Raw genomic sequence first — 19,191 nt, 5'->3', positions numbered from 1 at the left:
GGAGGGCTGTGCGGCCCCCCAAAGAAATGCCACCCCACACCATGACTGACCCACCACCAAACCGGTCATGCTGGAGGATGTTGCAGGCAGCAGAACGTTCTCCACGGCATCTCCAGACTCTGTCACATCTGTCACATGTGCTCAGTGTGAACCTGCTTTCATCTGTGAAGAGCACAGGGCGCCAGTGGCGAATTTGCCAATCTTGGTGTTCTCTGGCAAATGCCAAATGTCCTGCACGGTGTTGGGCTGTCTCCTGGTAGCGCCTCCATGCTCTGGACACTACGCTGACAGACACAGCAAACCTTCTTGCCTCAGCTCGCATCGATGGTCCATCCTGGATGAGCTGCACTACCTGAGCCACTTGTGTGGGTTGTAGACTCCGTCTCATGCTACCACTAGAGTGAAAGCACCGCCAGCATTCAAAAGTGACCAAAACATCAGCCAGGAAGCATAGGAACTGAGAAGTGGTCTGTGGTCACCACCTGCAGAACTCCTTTATTGGGGGTGTCTTGCTAATTGCCTATAATTTCCACTTGTTGTCTATTCCATTTGCACAACAGCATGTGAAATGTATTGTCAATCAGTGTTGCTTCCTAAGTGGACAGTTTGATTTCACAGAAGTGTGATTGACTTGGAGTTACATTGTGTTGTTTAAGTGTTCCCTTTACTTTTTTGAGCAGTGTATATATATATACATATATATATATTTTTTTACACCTTTATTTAATCTTTATTTAACTAGGCAAGTCAGTTAAGAACACATTCTTATTTTCAATGACGGCCTAGGAACGGTGGGTTAACTGCCTCGTTCAGGGGCAGAACGACAGATTTTCACCTTGTCAGCTCGGGGGATCCAATCTTGCAACCTTACAGTTAACTCGTCCTTGTGCACTCCACAAGGAGACTGCCTGTTACGCGAATGCAGTAAGCCAAGGTAAGTTGCTAGCTAGCATTAAACTTATCTTATAAAAACAATCAATCAATCAAAATCACTAGTTAACTACGCATGGTTGATGATATTACTAGATATTATCTAGCGTGTCCTGCGTTGCATATAATCTGACTGAGCATACAAGCATACAAGTATCTAAGTATCTGACTGAGCGGTGGTAGGCAGAAGCAGGCGCGTAAACATTCATTCAAACAGCACTTTCGTGCATTTTGCCAGTAGCTCTTCGTTGTGCGTCAAGCATTGCACTGTTAATGACTTCAAGCCTATCAACTCCCGAGATGGTACTGGATGTAACCGAAGTGAAATGGTTAGCTAGTTAGCGCCCGCTAATAGCGTTTCAAACATAACTCGCTCTGAGCCCTGGAGTGGTTGTTTCCCTTGCTCTGCATGGGTAACGCTGCTTCGAGGGTGGCTGTTGTCGATGTGTTCCTGGTTCGAGCCCAGTTAGGGGCGAGGAGAGGGACGGAAGCTATACTGTTACACTGGCAATACTAAAGTGCCTATAAGAACATCCAATGGCCAAAGGTTAATGAAATACAAATGGTATAGAGGGAAATAGTCCAATAATTCCTATAATAACTACAACCTAAAACTTCTTACCTGGGAATATTGAAGACTCATGTTAAAAGGAACCACCAGCTTTCATATGTTCTCATGTTCTGAGCAAGGAACTTAAACGTTAGCTTTCTTACATGGCACATATTGCACATTTACTTTCTTCTCCAACACTTTGTTTTTGCATTATTTAAACCAAATTGAACATGTTTCATTATTTATTTGAGGCTAAATAGATTTTTTAAATGTATTATATTAAGTTAAAATAAGTGTTCATTCAGTATTGTTGCAATTGTTATTATTACAAACAAATTTTGAAAATCGGCCGATTAATCGGTATCGGCTTTTTAAAAAATCGGTATCGGCGCTGAAAAATCATAATCAGTCGACCTTTAATAGATACTGTACTGTACATAAGGTCCTTAACATTATTATGTGATGTAGTATTTATTATATGTCGATATTAAAGGGATAGTTCACCCAAATTACAAAATTGCACATAGCAGCCAGGTTATCAAACCCAAAGCATTGATTGCTGATACTGTCTCTCCCTGTCCTAAGACTGCTTATAGAGTAAGGAAACCAATATGTACATTTGGTGAACGATCCCTTTAAATTTGTCAAAAATAATCTAGTTTTCTTTTTTTTTTATTGGTTGCCACAGATTAATCTCTACACTTGCAGTGATACATTTTTAGGTTATCCTTTGATTTATTTATATTTTTTATTTATATTTAATTTTAATATAGGTGATCTCATCCCATTGAGATTAAAAAAGGAACATTTCTTTTTTCAAAGGGACACCTGTCCAAACAAGATTTCCCCATGCCCAGCAATCAAACACGACAGTTTGGGGTATTATAATTAATCCTTTATTTTATGGTGGTCCCATTGAGATTTAAAAATCTATAACAAGGGATATCACCCGAAAACATTGCCCCAGCAATCCGACATTACTTTACTTGGGTATTATTACACTAGTATTATTATCACTGGTATTCTGATTCAGTATTAGGTGGTGGTAGTGTTGATCCTATTGCCTCTAGGTAAGTTCAGCTGGGTTCAGTCACACGCTCTGCCCTGTCTCTGCTTTGGAGGATCCTCCATGATCATTTAAGATAAAACAATGACACTTAAGGTTAATTTAAGAACCCATACTTTTCCATCAGTTCGTTTTTGAACCTTTGTAGACTTAAGGGTTGCTTTGAAGAACCCTTTTCAAAAGAGCGGTGCGTTTTGGAACCAGCAGTGTGCTCGTGAGTAAAGGGCGCTCGTGCGTATAATTCGAATTGAGACGGTTGGTCAGAAGATGCACTGGAAGCGGGAAGCGGGTGGATGGTTGTAGACCCCCGACAGGTGAGAGACAACTGCAAAGGATCGATGAGAAAGGTGAGTAAATGTTAGCTATTCGATAGCAAAGATAAGTGATATCAAAAAACAAAAAAACAGTACATCATGTAATGTAGTCTTCGTTTTTCATCAGCTAGCCTGTAATGTTAGCTGCTAATTGTTGGTACATTTTAGCTAACATTAGCTTGCTAGTTAAAGTTACTGTAATGTTAGCTAACTTTAGCTAGCTAGATTCAATATTACAAAATGTTAATCCTCATTTAAACCCATAATACACTCTCATCACTCCTTCCATCCTCCTCCCTTAAGACTTTCACACACACACAGAGAGAGAGAGAGAGAGAGAGAGTGAGAGGGAGATAACCCAATCTAGGTTATATTAAAGGTGAAATGTGCAGAAATTGTTCCGCCATTCCCCGATTAAAAAAATTCGAATTTTTTTTTGTGTCAAAACAAGCATTCATTGTGTAAAGAATGATTGTACCATCTAAACCTCTGTTAAATATATTTTCTATAACCCAAAATATTGTATGTTCAGCAGTTTGAAGCTGCTGATATCAACTACTCATTTTGATTGTGTCTAATTTATCTCTTTCAGGGTGGTGTGTCGGGATGGACTGCTCTGATGGAGAAACTCATCCTCCACAAACGGGGGTAAGACAGACACACACACAGATGACCCAATCTAGGTTATGTTAGACTTGCAACCCAGCATACTTGGTTGTAAACTTGACAAAACGATTTCAACCCATAAAAGATTATCTTACCATCTCTTTCCATCCTCCTCCCTTTAGTCTCTGTCGTATCCTGCCCCTTTCTAGTTAAGTTGTAGATAGTTTGGGATCTGGGAGCTGTGATATCAACCTCCACAAACCGGTAAGGCACACACACACACACACACACACACACACACACACACACACACACACACACACACACACACACACACACACACACAGAGAGAGAGATGACCCATGCTATGGTTATGTTATACTTGACAAATAGAAGAATAAATCAATCAGATTAGTGAGATGCATTTGATATCGAATACTCATGTTGTTTATGTTGTGATTGTGTCTAATGTATTTGCAGTGTGATTATTGTGTGTTCTGTTCCTCCTGTCTCTGTCCTCCATACTCTCTCTCTCCATACTCTTGTCATAGTCACTGCAGCTGATAAGCATAGCATGTACTTAACTTTACTGGATGATAACCAACGCCATTATTCAATGTAATTTGCATTACAAACCAAATTGCTAATTTAAATGTTGTCTTGTATGTTTCTATTTTGCTGTAGGTACCCCACTACCCGGCAATACATGTGTGCACAGCTCTCATTCAAAAGTACTCCTTGTTGAGAGACCAGACAGGGAAGGGATATGTAAGAATTCTTGAATTTTCCTACTCACATTGATTCACACACTAATAACCTTTTTACACCATTGTGCCTACCCAGACCATAATGTGCTGGCTTAGATGTTTACTTCTCACATTGGTTATTCCATCACATTCGCAGCAGCATAAAAATACCATCTATTGTTATGTAATTAACTACTATGTCTGCTCCTCTGACCTCACTTCCAATAATCCGTCATGACATTTCTCATGTACCCTTTACAGTATGCAGCCATTCTAATTCCATTCATTCGAATCCAGCCTTTTTATTATACACCCTTAAATTGAAGGTCTCGAGGCCACTGCAGCCATTTTGCTCCTCCCCTACCTCCTCAAAGAAGATCCAAGTGGGCTGTACGTCACAGACAGTGTATGTGTTTCTCAGCGGACAAATAGATAAATGAAAAGTTAGTAATAATACTGTGTAAGGGGTGATTAGTTGTTAACATACTGTTTGAAATATGACTTGAGAAACCATATTTTAAAATGTGTATTTTTTATTTATTTTTTACTTACAGTGTGTAAATTTCCCCATTACCTAGAACAATTAGAGCCAAGTCCAACTGTTCCTGGATGGAAAGGAGCTACATGCCAGAGGACATCTCCATGGGATTGAGATTGGCAATGGGAGTCCATTTTGTTTTTAACATTGAGCATGCAGCATCAGTGAAAAACACTATGCTGAGCATTCAGAAACGTGTTCTGGGAATTTATGAGTGGGGTAAATTACCAACAAATGTTGAATGGCAAACTTTTTTCAGAGTTCCTCTGTCCAGTGTCTGTGTTATTTTGCCCATCTTCATCTTTATCTTTTCTTTTTATTGGCCAGTCTGAGATATGGCTTTTTCTTTGCAACTCTGCACAGAAGGCCAGCATCCCGGAGTCGGCCTCTTCATTGTTGACGTTGAGACTGGAGTTTTACTGAGATGGTTGTCCAAGCTCCACAGATCAACTATAGAGCTCAGGTTCTTGGTCACCTCCCTGACCAAGGCCCTTCTTCCCCGATTACTCAGTTTGGCCAGGCAGACAGTTCTAGGAAGAGTCTTGGTGGTTCCAAACATCTTCCATTTTAGAATGATGGAGGCCACTGTGTTCTTGGGGACATTTAATTCTACAGAAATTGTTTGGTACCCTTCCCCAGATCTGTGCCACGACACAATCCTGTTTTGTTGCACTATGGATAATTCCTTCAACCTCATGGCTTGGTTTTTGCTCTGACCATGCACTGTCAACTATGGGACCTTATATAGACAGGTATGTGCCTTTCCAAATCATCTCCAATCAATTGAATTTACCACAGGTGGACTCCAATCGAGTTGTAGAAACATCTCAAGTGTGATCAATGGAAACAGGATGGACCTGAGCTCAATTTCGAGTCTCATAGCAAAGGGTCTGAATACTTAAGTAAATAAGGTATTTCTGTTTTTTATTTGTAATAAATTTGCGACAATTTCAAAAAAACTGTTTTTGCTTTTTCATTATGAGGTATTGTGTGTAGATTGCTGAAGATTTCATTTTTTTTTTTTTTAATAGGGCTGTCAAGTAACAAAATGTGGATAAAGTCAAGGGGGCTGAATACTTTCCGAAGGTGCTGTACAAAGCGGTTAAGAGCGTTGGGCCAGTAACCAAAGGGTCGCTGGTTTGAATCCCCGAGCCGGCAAGGTGGAAAAATCTGCCATTCTATGCTTGAGCAAGGCAGTTAACCCCCAACAACGGCTTCCCCGGCGCCGAATAAGGCAGCTCCCCGCACCTCTCTGATTCAGAGGGGTTGAGTTAAATGTGGAAGACACATTTCGGTTGAATGCATTCAGTTGTGCAACTGACTTGGTATCCCCTTTCCCTTCTCTTTAATTCAGCTCCACCCTGGCGTTTCTCTAGTGCACTTGGAATAGAGTTTTCAAAAACACTGGATTGATGCAAATAATCATGATTCAGAAAGTATTCACACCCCTTGACTTTTTCCAAATTTTGTTGTGTTACAGCCTGAATTTAAGATGGATTACATTTAGATTGTTGGCCACCCCATAATATGAAAGTAGATTGATGTTTTTATGAACATTTTTACAAATTAATTGAAAAAGAAAAGCTGAAATATCTTGAGTCAATAAGTTTTCAACCCCTTTGTTATGGCAAGCCAAAATAATTTCAGGAGTAGAAATGTGCTTAACAAGTCACATAATAAGTTGCATGGATTCACTCTGTGCAATTATAGTGTTTTACATAATTTTTAATGACTACCTCATCTCTGTACCCAACATCTACAATTATTTGTAAGATCCCTCAGTCGAGCACTGAATTCCAAACACAGATTCAACCACAAAGACCAGAGAGGTTTTCCAATGCCTCGCAAAGAAGGGAACCTATTGGTAGATGGGTAAAAAAATTAAAAAGCAGACATTGAATATCCCTTTGAGCATGGTGAAGATATTAATTACACTTTGGGTGGTGTATCAATACACCAAGTCACTAAAACAATACAGGCGTTCTTCCTAACTCAGTTGCCGGAGAGGAAGGACACCGCTCAGGGATTTCACCATGAGGCCAAAACAGTTACAGAGTTGAATGGCTGTGATAGGAGAAAACTGAGGATGAATCAACAACATTGTAGTTGCTCCACAATAATAACATAATTGACAAAGTGAAAAGAAGGAAGCATGTACAGAATAAACATTTTCCAAAACATGCACCCTGTTTAGCAACAAGGTAATAAAGTAATACTGCCAAAAATGTAGCAAAGCAATTCACTTTTTGTCCTGAATGCAAAGTGTTATGTTTAGAGATGAATTTACCCTGGACAAAAACTAGACAAAAACCTATAACACCAGGCCAAATCTACACCTGAGTTGCTTTACCAAGAAAACAGTGAATGTTCCCGAGTGGCTGAGTTACAGTTTGGACTTAAATCTACTTGAATATCTATGTCAAGACCTGAAAATGGTTGTCTAGCAATGATGAACGACCAATTTCGAAAATAATAAATCCAGGTGTGGAATGCTGTTAGAGCCTTACCCAGAAAGACTCACAGCCATACTTGCAGCCAAAGGTTACATATGTAAATGAGATATTTCTGTATTTCATGTTCATGAATTCCTGGTTTGCAAACCCATTCTTGCCTTAACATTTATCATAACTTGGAACATTTCCTACTCCCCTACCCCATGCTGTTTGAGAGCTCAGCCCGTGCTCTGTATGTGTCCCATGCTGTTTGAGAGCTCAGCCCGTGCTCTGTATGTGTGCATGTAATAAATACACATAATGAACGAACAGCTTCCGGTATCCATCCGTTTAAAAAACAAACATATAAAGCAAATTTAAAAAATAGCATTATTACAACAACAAAAACACATTTCACTGGCCCTAGCTGCCCATTGACGGGATGGTCATCCGGGTTTCCAAAACATCCCCTGTATGTCGGACCCTGACAGAGGGGCATTCCCTTGCTGTTGTCGCTTCTTCAGAAAGTTTGGGTCAATTGCACATTACTGTTTTGAATAAATCATGATGATAAAAAAACGTGACCATGTACATTTCCTTCACTGGAACCCTGGCAACTAATTAAAAATGTGTGTTGCACTGTCAAGTCAAACGGTCGCAAATGTGACTTTTTTGGTCGCAGCATTCGTGTTTGTGTGTGCTGTGTCTGTGTATGTTTGTGTGTGACTCCCCCGCCTCTCATACCCCCCCCCCCCTGCACATAAACATTTACGCTCACAAAGCCAACCCCTTTCTCTCCGTCCAAACCTGTTTTATCCCAGAGCCCTGAAGGAGCCGCTAGCCAGGAGGGGAAAGGCGCAATAATAAAAGGGAATGCAGCTTGACAAAACAGCACTGTGAGGGCGTCACGTAGCAACCTACGGTAGCCTAAAATCGTAAAGCAAAACCTCCGGGATTTTATACAGAAGACAATAATACTCGTTAATCTATAGCGATGGCTTGATTTGATCGGTGGGTTTTCTGTAAAGGCACGGCCAGGGCTCGTGCCTTCGAGATGCACGGTGGCTCCTGCTGCCGCCAATCGCTGCAACACGCCACGGAAACCGCAACCGGCCCGGTTCTATCATGGCTTTCAAACGGAGAGCGAGGTAAGAACACCGATTTTGTGTTCAGTCGAGACCGGGACGGGGCTTGCATTGCAATCCGAGCCAGCAGCGGAATCGGACAAGGGAGGTTGATAGATACAAGGCTCTGAATTTCTCATTGAAACCGAAGCTGAGATTGATGCAGACAGACAGCGGTGGTTGTTTTATTACGGTCGGTCTACTGAAAGGAGAATCCCACCAAACTAAGGCCCCCACGTTCGTGCGATAATGTCTCTTCCTTAGGCTATACCATTCATTGAGCATTCCGTTTATATAATTTTATCGGGGCGTCTCACAATGTAACTTATGTTAAGCATTTGCTTGGCTTGCTTGCTTACTAGCAGGTCGACTCCTCATCACCATGCTCACTTGAGTGACAAACTGAAATGCGTGATTTCGCTCTGTCTGTTACGATTCTGTGGTGTAGCTAGAAAGATTAATTTTCAATCAGCAGTGTGCTGTTCTTGTCTGTGGTTATTGCTTTCAGCTTCGCCTCCGCTCAGCCCGAAAAACCTTTGTGCTTGATTGAACATCTGGGAACATTGAAGTATATTTCCACCCACTATCTTCCTCTTTATCATCATTTTATTATAACAATAAATCAATGCATTATAGCACACAGCAGAAGAGGTTATTACTGTGACACAAACATTACAGTGGGACAGTAGGCTAGAACTATAGCAAGCTATCTAGCAGTACAATGCCTGTTACTGTTGTGGCTGAAAGAGTCATTGACAGGTTTGCACAGCACAGAGATATCGTTACAGTACCGCTAAACCAATTCCTCCTATGATGACATATGATACTGCATTGAACCAGATACCCCTATTTAGAAGTACTCTATAGGCCCACTTCCACTATTTTCAGGAACTGTACCCCTGCCAAGTAGAGGAAAGTAAACAAACACATCAATGAAGATTGAGTAAATTGTGTGCACACACACATGAATTCACGAAATTCCTCTACCCTCTATAGACTTGTTGTTTAGGTCAATTATTCCTTGTTCTGTTTACATACTGTGTTCGCTGACGTCATACTCGGAGAATGTTTCTTGCTGATATACCCTCTTTATACCCTCTACTGGTGCTTCTCACTGGTCATCACAACACTCAAGTCATAATTATCTTTCTCCCTCCCTCTATTTCCCTTCCTCCCTCTCTCCTTATTTCTCTGTCCCACTTCCACTCCCCTCTATCTCTCCTCCCTCGCTCTTTATACCCTCTCCCCTTCTCCTTCCTCTCCCGCCCCACTCTAGGAGGATGCGTCTGGGGCCTACGTGTCTCTGAACCTAACCCTTATATTAGTTTGGTGTGTTATATCATATTTGCTTGGTGACCCATGCAATTCTCTCTCTCTGTCTCTTTCTGTCTCTCTCTCTCTCACACACACACACAAAGAGTATGTGGCTGGGGCACATGTGGCTCTGGACCATTAAATAAATAACAATCATATTTATAATTCTCTCCCTCTCCACAGGAGGATGCGGCTAGGGCTGGGGCGCTATCGGGTGGGGCCCATGTGGCTCTGGAAGGCCCTGCTGGTGTTCGTGGCCATCGCCTTCGCAGGACAGTTACTGGGGGTCATCTTCAACAAAAGGTTAGAGGTCCTCCACCCTAGCATGGTCCCAGATCAGTTCCTGCTGTCTTTGCAAACTCCTGTTTGACAATGAGCGTTGGAGTTGGCAAGAAAGCACAAACAGTTGTGGGATCAGGCTATAGCTACTCTGCAGCTCTTTGTAAAAACAACGTATTTTTCTATTCTATTGTTCTTCAATAGAGAATAGAATCAACTTCCCTATCCCAGTCCATGACAAGTGTTTAACCAGTATAGGAACAAACAATACAGCAATATGTTGTGTTCAGTCAACTTTCACCTGCACCTTTAGCAATTTGCTATTTGCACCATTCTCTTTTTTTTCATATTGCTTTCATCAGCAAAACAATGAAGAAGAAAAATACATTGTAGTAGCACCTACATTATAGAGACTTATCTTGTACTGTATGTTACGTCTTGGTTCATTAATAACCTCGAAAAGTCTAAGCTGTTGGGGGGGGTTCTACTAAGCTAACATATGGAATTGTTTTAAGATGATCATACCAATCGATCATTTAGCTATATGATTTTTAATTTTAGGACCCCTTTAACTATAAAACATATATATTAAAAAAATATTTAATGAAATATTGAATTTGTCCTTAACTACTATATCCCTTGGAAACGCATTGAATAACACATTCATAAATGGCAAAAAAAGACAGTCAAAAAATAAATAATAAGGTATAAGGTTTTGAAGTGTCTGGCCGATATCCAGGACATTCAAGAAATATTTAAGTAATTGTTTTTTACACATATTTACCCCTTATTTTGGTTGGCACAAAACTACCTCCATACTTTGATTAATTTGTATGGGTTACTTTCAGGCAAGTCCCGTCACACTTTTTAATATTTATTTTATTTTATTTAACCTTTATTGAACTAGGCAAGTCAGTTAAGAACACATTCTTATTTACAATGACGACCTACCAAAACACAAAAGGCCTCCTGCGGGGACGGGGGCCTGGGATTAAAAATGTAAAATAAAATAAAACGACGAGAGACACCACAACACTACATAAAGAGAGACCTAAGACAACAACATAGCATGGCAGCAACGCATGACAACACAACATGACAACAACATGGTAGCAACACAACATGGCAGCAGCACAACATGGTAGCAGCCCAAAACATGGTACAAACCTTATTGGGCACAGACAACAGCACAAAGGGCAAGAGGTAGAGACAACAATACATCACGCGAAGCAGTCACAACTGTCAGCAAGAGTGTCCATGATCGAGTCTCTGAATGAAGAGATGGAGATAAAACTGTCCAGTTTGAGTGTTTGTTGCAGCTCGTTCCAGTCGCTAGCTGCAGCGTACTGAAAAGAGGAGCAACTCAGGGATGTGTGTGTTTGGGGACCTTTAACAGAATGTGACTGTCAGAACGGGTGTTGTATGTGGAGGATGAGGGCTGCAGTATGTGTCTCAGGTAGGGGGGAGTGAGGCCTAAGAGGGTTTTATAAATAAGCATCACCCAGTGCGTCTTGCGACAGAAATACAGAGATGACCAGATTACAGAGGAGTATAGAGTGCAGTGATGGGTCCTATAAGGAGCATTGGTGGCAAATCTGATGGCTGAATGGTAAAGAGCATCTAGCCGCTCGAGAGGACCTTTACCTACCGATCTATAAATGACGTCTCCATAATCTAGAATGGGTAGGATGGTCATCTGAATCAGGGTTAGTTTGGCAGCTGGGGTGAAAGAGGAGCGATTACGATAGAGGAAACCAAGTCTAGATTTAACCTTAGCCTGCAGCTTTGATATGTGCTGAGAGAAGGACAGTGCCATACTCCCAGGTACTTGTATGCAGTGACTACCTCAAGCTCTATACCCCCAGAGGTAGTAATCACACATGTGGGGAGAGGGGCATTCTTCTTACCAAACCACATGACCTTTGTTTTGGTGGTGTTCAGAACAAGGTTAAAGGCAGAGAAAGCTTGTTGGACACTAAGAAAGCTTTGTTGTAGAGCGTTTAACATAAAATATGGAGAAGGGCTAGCTGAGTATAAGACTGTATCATCTGCATATAAATGGATAAGTGAGCTTCCTACTGGCTGAGCTATGTCGTTGATGTAAATTGACAAGACCGTGGGGCCTAGGATCGAGCCTTGGGGTACTCCCCTAGGTGACAGGCAGTGGCTGAGACAGCAGATGTTCTGACCTTATACACTGCACTCTTTGCGAGAGGTAGTTTGCAAACCAGACCAAAGACCCCTCAGAGACACCAATACTCCTTAGCCGGCCCACAAGAATGGAATGGTCTACTGTATCAAAAGCTTTGGTCAAGTCAATAAAAATAGCAGCACAACATTGCTTAGAATCAAGGGCAATGGTGACATGATTGAGGACCTTTAAGGTTGCAGTGACACATACATAACCTGAGCGCAAACCAGATTGGTCAGTTGGTTATTGACAAGTTTTTACAACACTTTTGATAAACAGGGCAAAATAGAAATTGGTCTATAACAGTTACGATCAGCTTTATCTCCCCTTTAAATAAAAAAAAGCACCGTGGCTGCCTTCCAAGCAATCGGAACCTCCCCAGAGAGTAGAGACGGGTTAAAAAGGTCAGAGATAGGCTTGGCGATGGTAGGGGCAGCAACACTAAAGAAGAAAGGGTCTAAAACATCTGACCCAGATGTTTTTTTGGGGGGTCAAGTTTAACGAGCTCCTTTAGCACCTCGGACTCAGTGACCGCCTGCAGGGAGAAACTTTGTAGTGGTGTAGGGGATGAAGAGGGAGGAGCATCGGGGTAGTTGCATTAGAAGGGGTGGGAGATGAGAAAATGTTGGACGGGCAAGGAGGCATGGCTGAGTCAAATAGGAATCCTGACTTATTGAAGTGGTGGTTAAAGAGCTCAGCCATGTGCTACTTGTCAGTGACAACCACATCATCAACATTAAGGGACATGGGCAGATGTGAGGAGGAGGGTTTATTCTCCAGGTCTTTAACCGTTTTACAGAACTTCTTGGGGTTAGACCCACAGAGAGAGACCTGCTCCTTAAAGTAACTAGCTTTGGCCTCCTGGATAGCCTGAGTGCACTTATTTCTCATTTGACTGAACACGAGCCAGTCAGCCTGAGTATGCGTGTGCCGAGCCTTTCGCCAAATGGAATTCTTGAGGTGCAGTAACCTGTTTTTAATTCTAATTCTCTTTATGGTGGCATGTTTGTTAACAATACCACTGAAAATATGAAAAAATAAGGTCCAAGAGGGGATCAAGCTGATTCTATTCCAATTTACAGAGACCAGGTCATGAAGGAAGGGTTGCTCATTATAGTGTCTTAGCAAGCATCTATGACATCCGGACAGGTCCTTTCACTGAGCAGCCATTACGAAGACAGGCTGTAAAACAGTCATCACTAACGTCATTACAGTAAACACGTCAAGGAGAGGAGCCTTTTCTGGTTGTTTGGAGTGATACCTTGTGGGATTGGAAGTAATCTGAGAAAGATTTAAGGAGTCCCATTGTTTTAGGACTTGGTCAGGTGGTTTAAGTATGTCCCAGTTTAGGTCACCTAGCAGGAAAAATGCAGACGTAGTGTAAGGGGCCAGGAGAGAGCTTAGGGCAGGTAGGTTACAGGCCGGTGCTGATGGAGGACAATAACCACCAGCAACAGTCAACAAAGAGCTATTTGAAAGTTTAATGCTTGAAACCAGCAAATCAAATTGTTTGGGGACAGACTTGGTGGAGACAACCGAGCACTGAAGGTGTTCCTTGGTAAAGATTGCCACTCCACCAACTTCGGCAGATCTGTCTTGCTGAAAAAGGTTAGAACTAGAAAGGTTAACATTAGTGTTCAAAACACTCTTCCTTAATCACAATTGATCCATTTTAGGTAGTGTTAACGTGCAGAAAACCCAGGCTTTTACGAGAGCAGAAATCAGTGAAGCAGATATCAGAGCACAAGTCAGAACTGGGGCTAGCAACAGTAGATGGGCCAGGGTATATATGCACATTTCCAGATATCATCAGCAGTAATACAATCAAGGCACGGCAGAGGACAGGGATAGCTTTGCAGTGTTGATTTATGACATTTGAATGTGTATTAGATGACAACAAGATCATATTGTACAGCAATCTCATCAGGTAATATGAATATAAAGCCGGCGAGAGGTGGTAAGAATAGGATGGGAGGCCAAGAGTCCGCGTAACCAATAGAGAGCCAGAGTCCCAAGTGTGGGAACAAGCAGTCTGTCCCACGGTTGGGTAAACAAGCAAGTTCATAGTCATCAGCATGTAGGAGTCATGAGGCAAATAGCATAAAGCACAAGAAAAAAATATAACGACTTGTGGCTAGCCATTGTAAGTTCAGAGTCACTCGCCCCAACAGTGCGTGTGTGCTGGAGTTGAGCGAAAGCTCGGGAGAGAGGGGGGAAGTGTGGCGGGGGTACCTGTACCAGACAGGGGGAGACAGGCCAGGGCAGACAGTGAACAGATCACCAGGTGGAATCCAAGCAGCAGTGTCCCACCTACATGGGATAAGCTTTTTTCTGGAGGCAGATTCTGTGTAGAAAATGCCAGCGGATGGTCTCTGAACAGTGGGAGAGGGCTTCAAAGGCCTCTGGATTTGGGTGGGTAGGCTGTGAGCCTCTCCTGCCATTGTTGGGCTCAAAGGCTTTGACACCTCTCACTTCACACCTCAGTGCTAATCGAAGTTGTATCTGTTCTGTCCTAGCAAGCTTGGTAGCCTTAACTTAGCATTATGGGGTTTGTAGAGCAAAACGGAGAACCCCATCATGTTCGCGAGAGTCTCATCTTTACATAAAGTTTGTAGGTCAAACCGTTTGGACACTACAAGCGTTTTCGTGAGAAGACAGAATTTTGGGGATGTCTCATGGTCTGACAAAAACTGTTGTAGCTCGGCCACCTTCCATCATAGATGCGAAGGCTGAAATAGGCAAACGCGGTGGATTATCACGCAGCCCCATGCTCAATTTTATGTAACTGTATTTAGAAAAAAGCATGCTAAGTGACCTGGTCCGTGTTGTCTTCTAGAGTGACCCGGTCCGTGTTGTCTTCTAGAGTGACCCGGTCCGTGTTGTCTTCTAGAGTGACCCGGTCCGTGTTGTCTTCTAGAGTGACCCGGTTCGTGTTGTCTTCTAGAGTGACCCGGTCCGTGTTGTCTTCTATAGTGACCCGGTCCGTGTTGTCTTCTAGAGTGACCCGGTCCGTGTTGTCTTCTAGAGTGACCCAACTGTTTGGATAGAAGTGTGTCCAGTAAATAACTACAGTATTTATATGGATCTTTCTATAAACTAGGGTACCAGTGAGGATTTCCTACACTGGACAACTTGTTACAGCTGTTGATAAGTCATTGATAATGATCTGCCAATTTATTTCATGTCATTACATTAAGATGGAAGGGGGATCATAGCTATATTCCATAAAATGTACGAGTTGATTTATATCATATATTATATCATATATAACTACTAATGAAATTGGGGAGACAAAAGGGGGGTAAAAAAGGGGGGTAAAGATGGGGACAAAGATCATACTTTTTGGAGAAATGTCCTCTGGTCTGATGAAACAAAAATATAACTGTTTAGACATAATGACCATCGTTATGTTTGGAGGAAAAAGGGGGAGGCTAGCAAGCCGAAGAACACCATCCCAACCGTGAAGCACGGGCGTGGCATTATCATGTTGCGGGGGTGCTTTGCTACAGGAGGGACATACTTCCAAAGTTGTGGCAAAATGGCTTAACGACAACAAAGTCAAAGTATTGGAGTGGCCATCACAAAGCCCTGACCTCAAACCTATTGAAAATTTGTGGGCATAACTGAACAAGCTTGTGCGAGCAAGGAGTCCTACAAACCTGACTCAGTTACACCAGCTCTGTCAAGGGGAATGGGCCATAATTCACCCAACTTGTTGTTGGAAGCTTGTGGAAGGCTACCCGAAACATTTGACCCAAGTTAAACAATTCAAAGGCAATGCTACCAAATACTAATTGAGCGTATTCTTAAAATGAAGTGGTGATTCTAACTGACCTAAGACAGGGAATTTTTACTTGGATTAAATGTCAGGAATTGTGAAAAACTGATTTTAAATGTATTTGACTAAGGTGTATGTAAACTTCTGACTTCAACTGTAAATTATACAATTGTATAACATTGAGGTCCTTGAAAATTACAATTAAGTTCTAGAAACAGTCCTTGAATTTGACTTATCAATGTCTGTATGAACCTTGCTTAAAGAATGTATAGTCATATGCCTATGTTGTTGGAGATACGGAGTTATGGGCCAATTTGCATTTACAATTATTCCTCTCATTGCACATGTGGACCTACATAAAAATATTTTTATTTTGGTTTCAAACCATTTTGAAATGATCATCTTTTCCCCCTCCCCTCATGTAGCCTCCAGCAGGACAGGTCGCGGTCGCTGTTCTCATCCGACGGCCAGGGCCCGCCTCTGGGCTCCTGTCGGCCCCACAGCCACGTCATGTTCCTGAAGACCCACAAGACAGCCAGCAGCACTGTTCTCAACATGCTTTACCGATACGGAGAGGTAGACTACTTCATCTTCCATTTGGCTTTCCTCCAGCAAACTTATTTTTATGTTATATTGTACGATTTAGTTTGGCTCTTTGAAAGCAGCTTCAAATCCATAGTCTTGTTCTTCTAGGAGAGGGATCTGTTCTTCGCCCTGCCTCTGGGGTACCAGTTTGGCTACCCGCTCCCCTTCAACGCACACAGGGTCAAAGGTTATAGAGGGCCCCACGTGGCCGAGTTCAGCATTATGGGAAACCACATGCGCTTCAACAAACCAGAGGTACGTGCTTTAGATTATTAATTGTGTATTTCTTTATTTTCTTCCAATGTGTATTTATTGAGGTTTTTGAACAGCAATAAAAAAACGAACAAACAAACCCATTAACAGGGCAAGACACAAGGTCAGTTGTATTGTAATTTTTCCTATATTCATGTGCATGTGAGGACATTTTTTTTATTCTATATTTACACGTTGGCCTATTATTTATTGAGGAAATAAACAAAATCATAGGACAGAAGGGAGAAAAAAATGAATACAAACAGAATATTATTTTTATTTTTTTGTGCGTTAGTTTAACACAGATTATTATTTTCATGGAGCTGATGATATATTTTGTAAGTTTGGCAGGTTCCCTTGTGATTTGTTAACTGCTTCTGTTGTTGGCAAAGAAAAGGACAGTGACAGTTGTATGTGTACGTTTCAACAGGATGGAGCAATTTAGCTACCAAAAGTATGTGGACACCTGCTCGTCGTACATCTCATTTGAAAATCATGGCCATTAATATATAGTTGGTCCCCCCTTTGCTGCTATAACAGCCTCCACTCTTCTGGGAAGGTTTTCCACTAGATGTTGGAATGGACTTCCATTTTGCCACAAGAGCATTAGTGCATTTGTGAGGTCGGGTACTGATGTTGTGCGATTAGGCCTGGCTCGCAGTTGGCATTCCAATTCATCCCTAAGGTGTTCAATGGGGTTGAGATCAGGGCTCTGTGCAGGCGAGTCAAGTTCTTCCACACCGATCTCGACAAACAATTTCTATATGGACCTCGCTTTGTGCACTGGGGCATTGTCATGCTGAAACAGAAAGGGCCTTCCCTAAACTGTTGCCACAAAGTTGGAAGCATAGAAATATCTAGAATGTCATTGTATGTTGTAGCGTTAAGATTTCCCTTCATTGGAACTATGGGGCCTAGACCGAACCATGAAAAACAGCCTCAGACCATTTTCCCCCCGCCAACAAACTTTACGTTCTCCTGGTATCTGCCAAACCCAGATTCGTCTGTCGGATTGCCAGATGGTGAAACTCGGTAGTGAGTGTTGCAACCGAGGACAGATGATTTTGACGGCGGCCCCCTTCTGTGAGCTTGTTTGGCCTACCACTTTGTGGCTGAGTCGTTGTTGCTCCTAGACGTTTCCACTTCACAATAACAGCACTTACAGTTGACCGGAGCAGCTCTAGCAGGATAGAACTGGCAGGGCAAAATTTGACGAACTGACTTGTTGGAAAGGTGGCATCCTATGACGGCACCACGTTTAAAGTCATTGAACTCATCAGTAAGGTAATTCTACTGCCAATGTTTGTCCTTGGAGATTGCATGACTGTGCTCGATTTTATACACCTGTCAGCAACGGGTGTGCCTGAAATAGTTGAATCCACTAATTTGAAGGGGTGTACTTTTGTATATATAGTGTATCTTAGAATCATCACTGTGTGTGTGTGTGTGATACTTGTTAGAAAACATCAAAGACTGGGTTTCAACTTCACAAACATTAGACTCATTGCACACACACACACACACACACACACACACACACACACACACACACACTCCTACTAGTCCTTCTAAAATATTTTGTTTATTTTCTTTAGGGGCTAGATCTGCTTTAATATTGCAGATACATTGTGGCTTCTATCACTGTAATTGGCTGCATCATTTCCAATTCCCCATATACACTACCGTTCAAAGGTTTGGGGTCACTTGGAAATGTCCCTGTTTTTGAAAGAAAAGCATATTTTTTGTCCATTGAAATCAAATCAAATCAAATCAAATCAAATCAAATTTATTTATATAGCCCTTCGTACATCAGCTGATATCTCAAAGTGCTGTACAGAAACCCAGCCTAAAACCCCAAACAGCAAGCAATGCAGGTGGAGAAGCAAATAACATGAAATTGATCAGAAATACACTGTAGATATTGTTAATGTTGTAAATGACTATTGTAGCTGGAAACGGCAGATTTTTAATAGAATATCTACATAGGCGTACAGAGGCCCATTATCAGCAACCATCACTCCTGTGTTCCAATGGCACGTTGTGTTAGCTAATCCAAGTTTATCATTTTAAAAGGCTAATTGGTCATTAGAAAAACCTTTTGCAATTATGTTAGCACAGCTGAAATCTGTTGTTCTGATTAAAGAAGCAATAAAACTGGCCTTCTTTAGACTAGTTGAGTATCTGGAGCATCAGCATTTGTGTGTTCGATTGCAGGCTCAAAATGGCCAGAAATAAATAACTTTCTTCTGGAACTCGTCAGTCTATTCTTGTTCTGAGAAGTTATGGCTATTCCATGTGAGAAGTTGCCAAGAAACTGAAGATTTCGTACAATGCTGTGTACTACTCCCTTCACAGAACAGTGCAAACTGGCCCTAACCAAAATAGAAAGAGGAGTGGGAGGTCCTGGTGCACAACTGAGCAAGAGGACAAGTACATTAGAGTGTTTAGTTTGAGAAACAGACGCCTCACAAGTCCTCAACTGG

At 41.9% G+C, this 19,191-nt stretch overlaps 1 protein-coding gene across 2 annotated transcripts in view; it reads left to right on the top strand.

Moving 5' to 3' along the window:
- Positions 1-19,191, top strand: part of LOC109896343 (galactose-3-O-sulfotransferase 2) — a 56,408-nt gene that overhangs the window by 24,638 nt on the left and 12,579 nt on the right. The window contains exons 1-4 of one of the 2 annotated variants that reach the window (XM_020490592.2): positions 7,995-8,333; positions 9,807-9,926; positions 16,297-16,447; positions 16,565-16,711. In XM_020490592.2, the coding sequence (XP_020346181.1) occupies positions 8,311-8,333; positions 9,807-9,926; positions 16,297-16,447; positions 16,565-16,711 (441 nt within the window). In that variant the 5' untranslated portion in view covers positions 7,995-8,310. Of the gene's footprint in view, positions 1-7,994; positions 8,334-9,806; positions 9,927-16,296; positions 16,448-16,564; positions 16,712-19,191 lie in introns of those variants that run through there. The other variant, XM_031832107.1, reaches the window with a different exon arrangement.

The sequence above is a fragment of the Oncorhynchus kisutch genome, linkage group LG9, assembly GCF_002021735.2.
Source record: "Oncorhynchus kisutch isolate 150728-3 linkage group LG9, Okis_V2, whole genome shotgun sequence".
Taxonomy (NCBI): Eukaryota; Metazoa; Chordata; class Actinopteri; order Salmoniformes; family Salmonidae; genus Oncorhynchus; species Oncorhynchus kisutch.
Note: the sequence above shows the minus strand (reverse complement) of the source record. Positions and strands in the feature narration are given on the sequence as shown.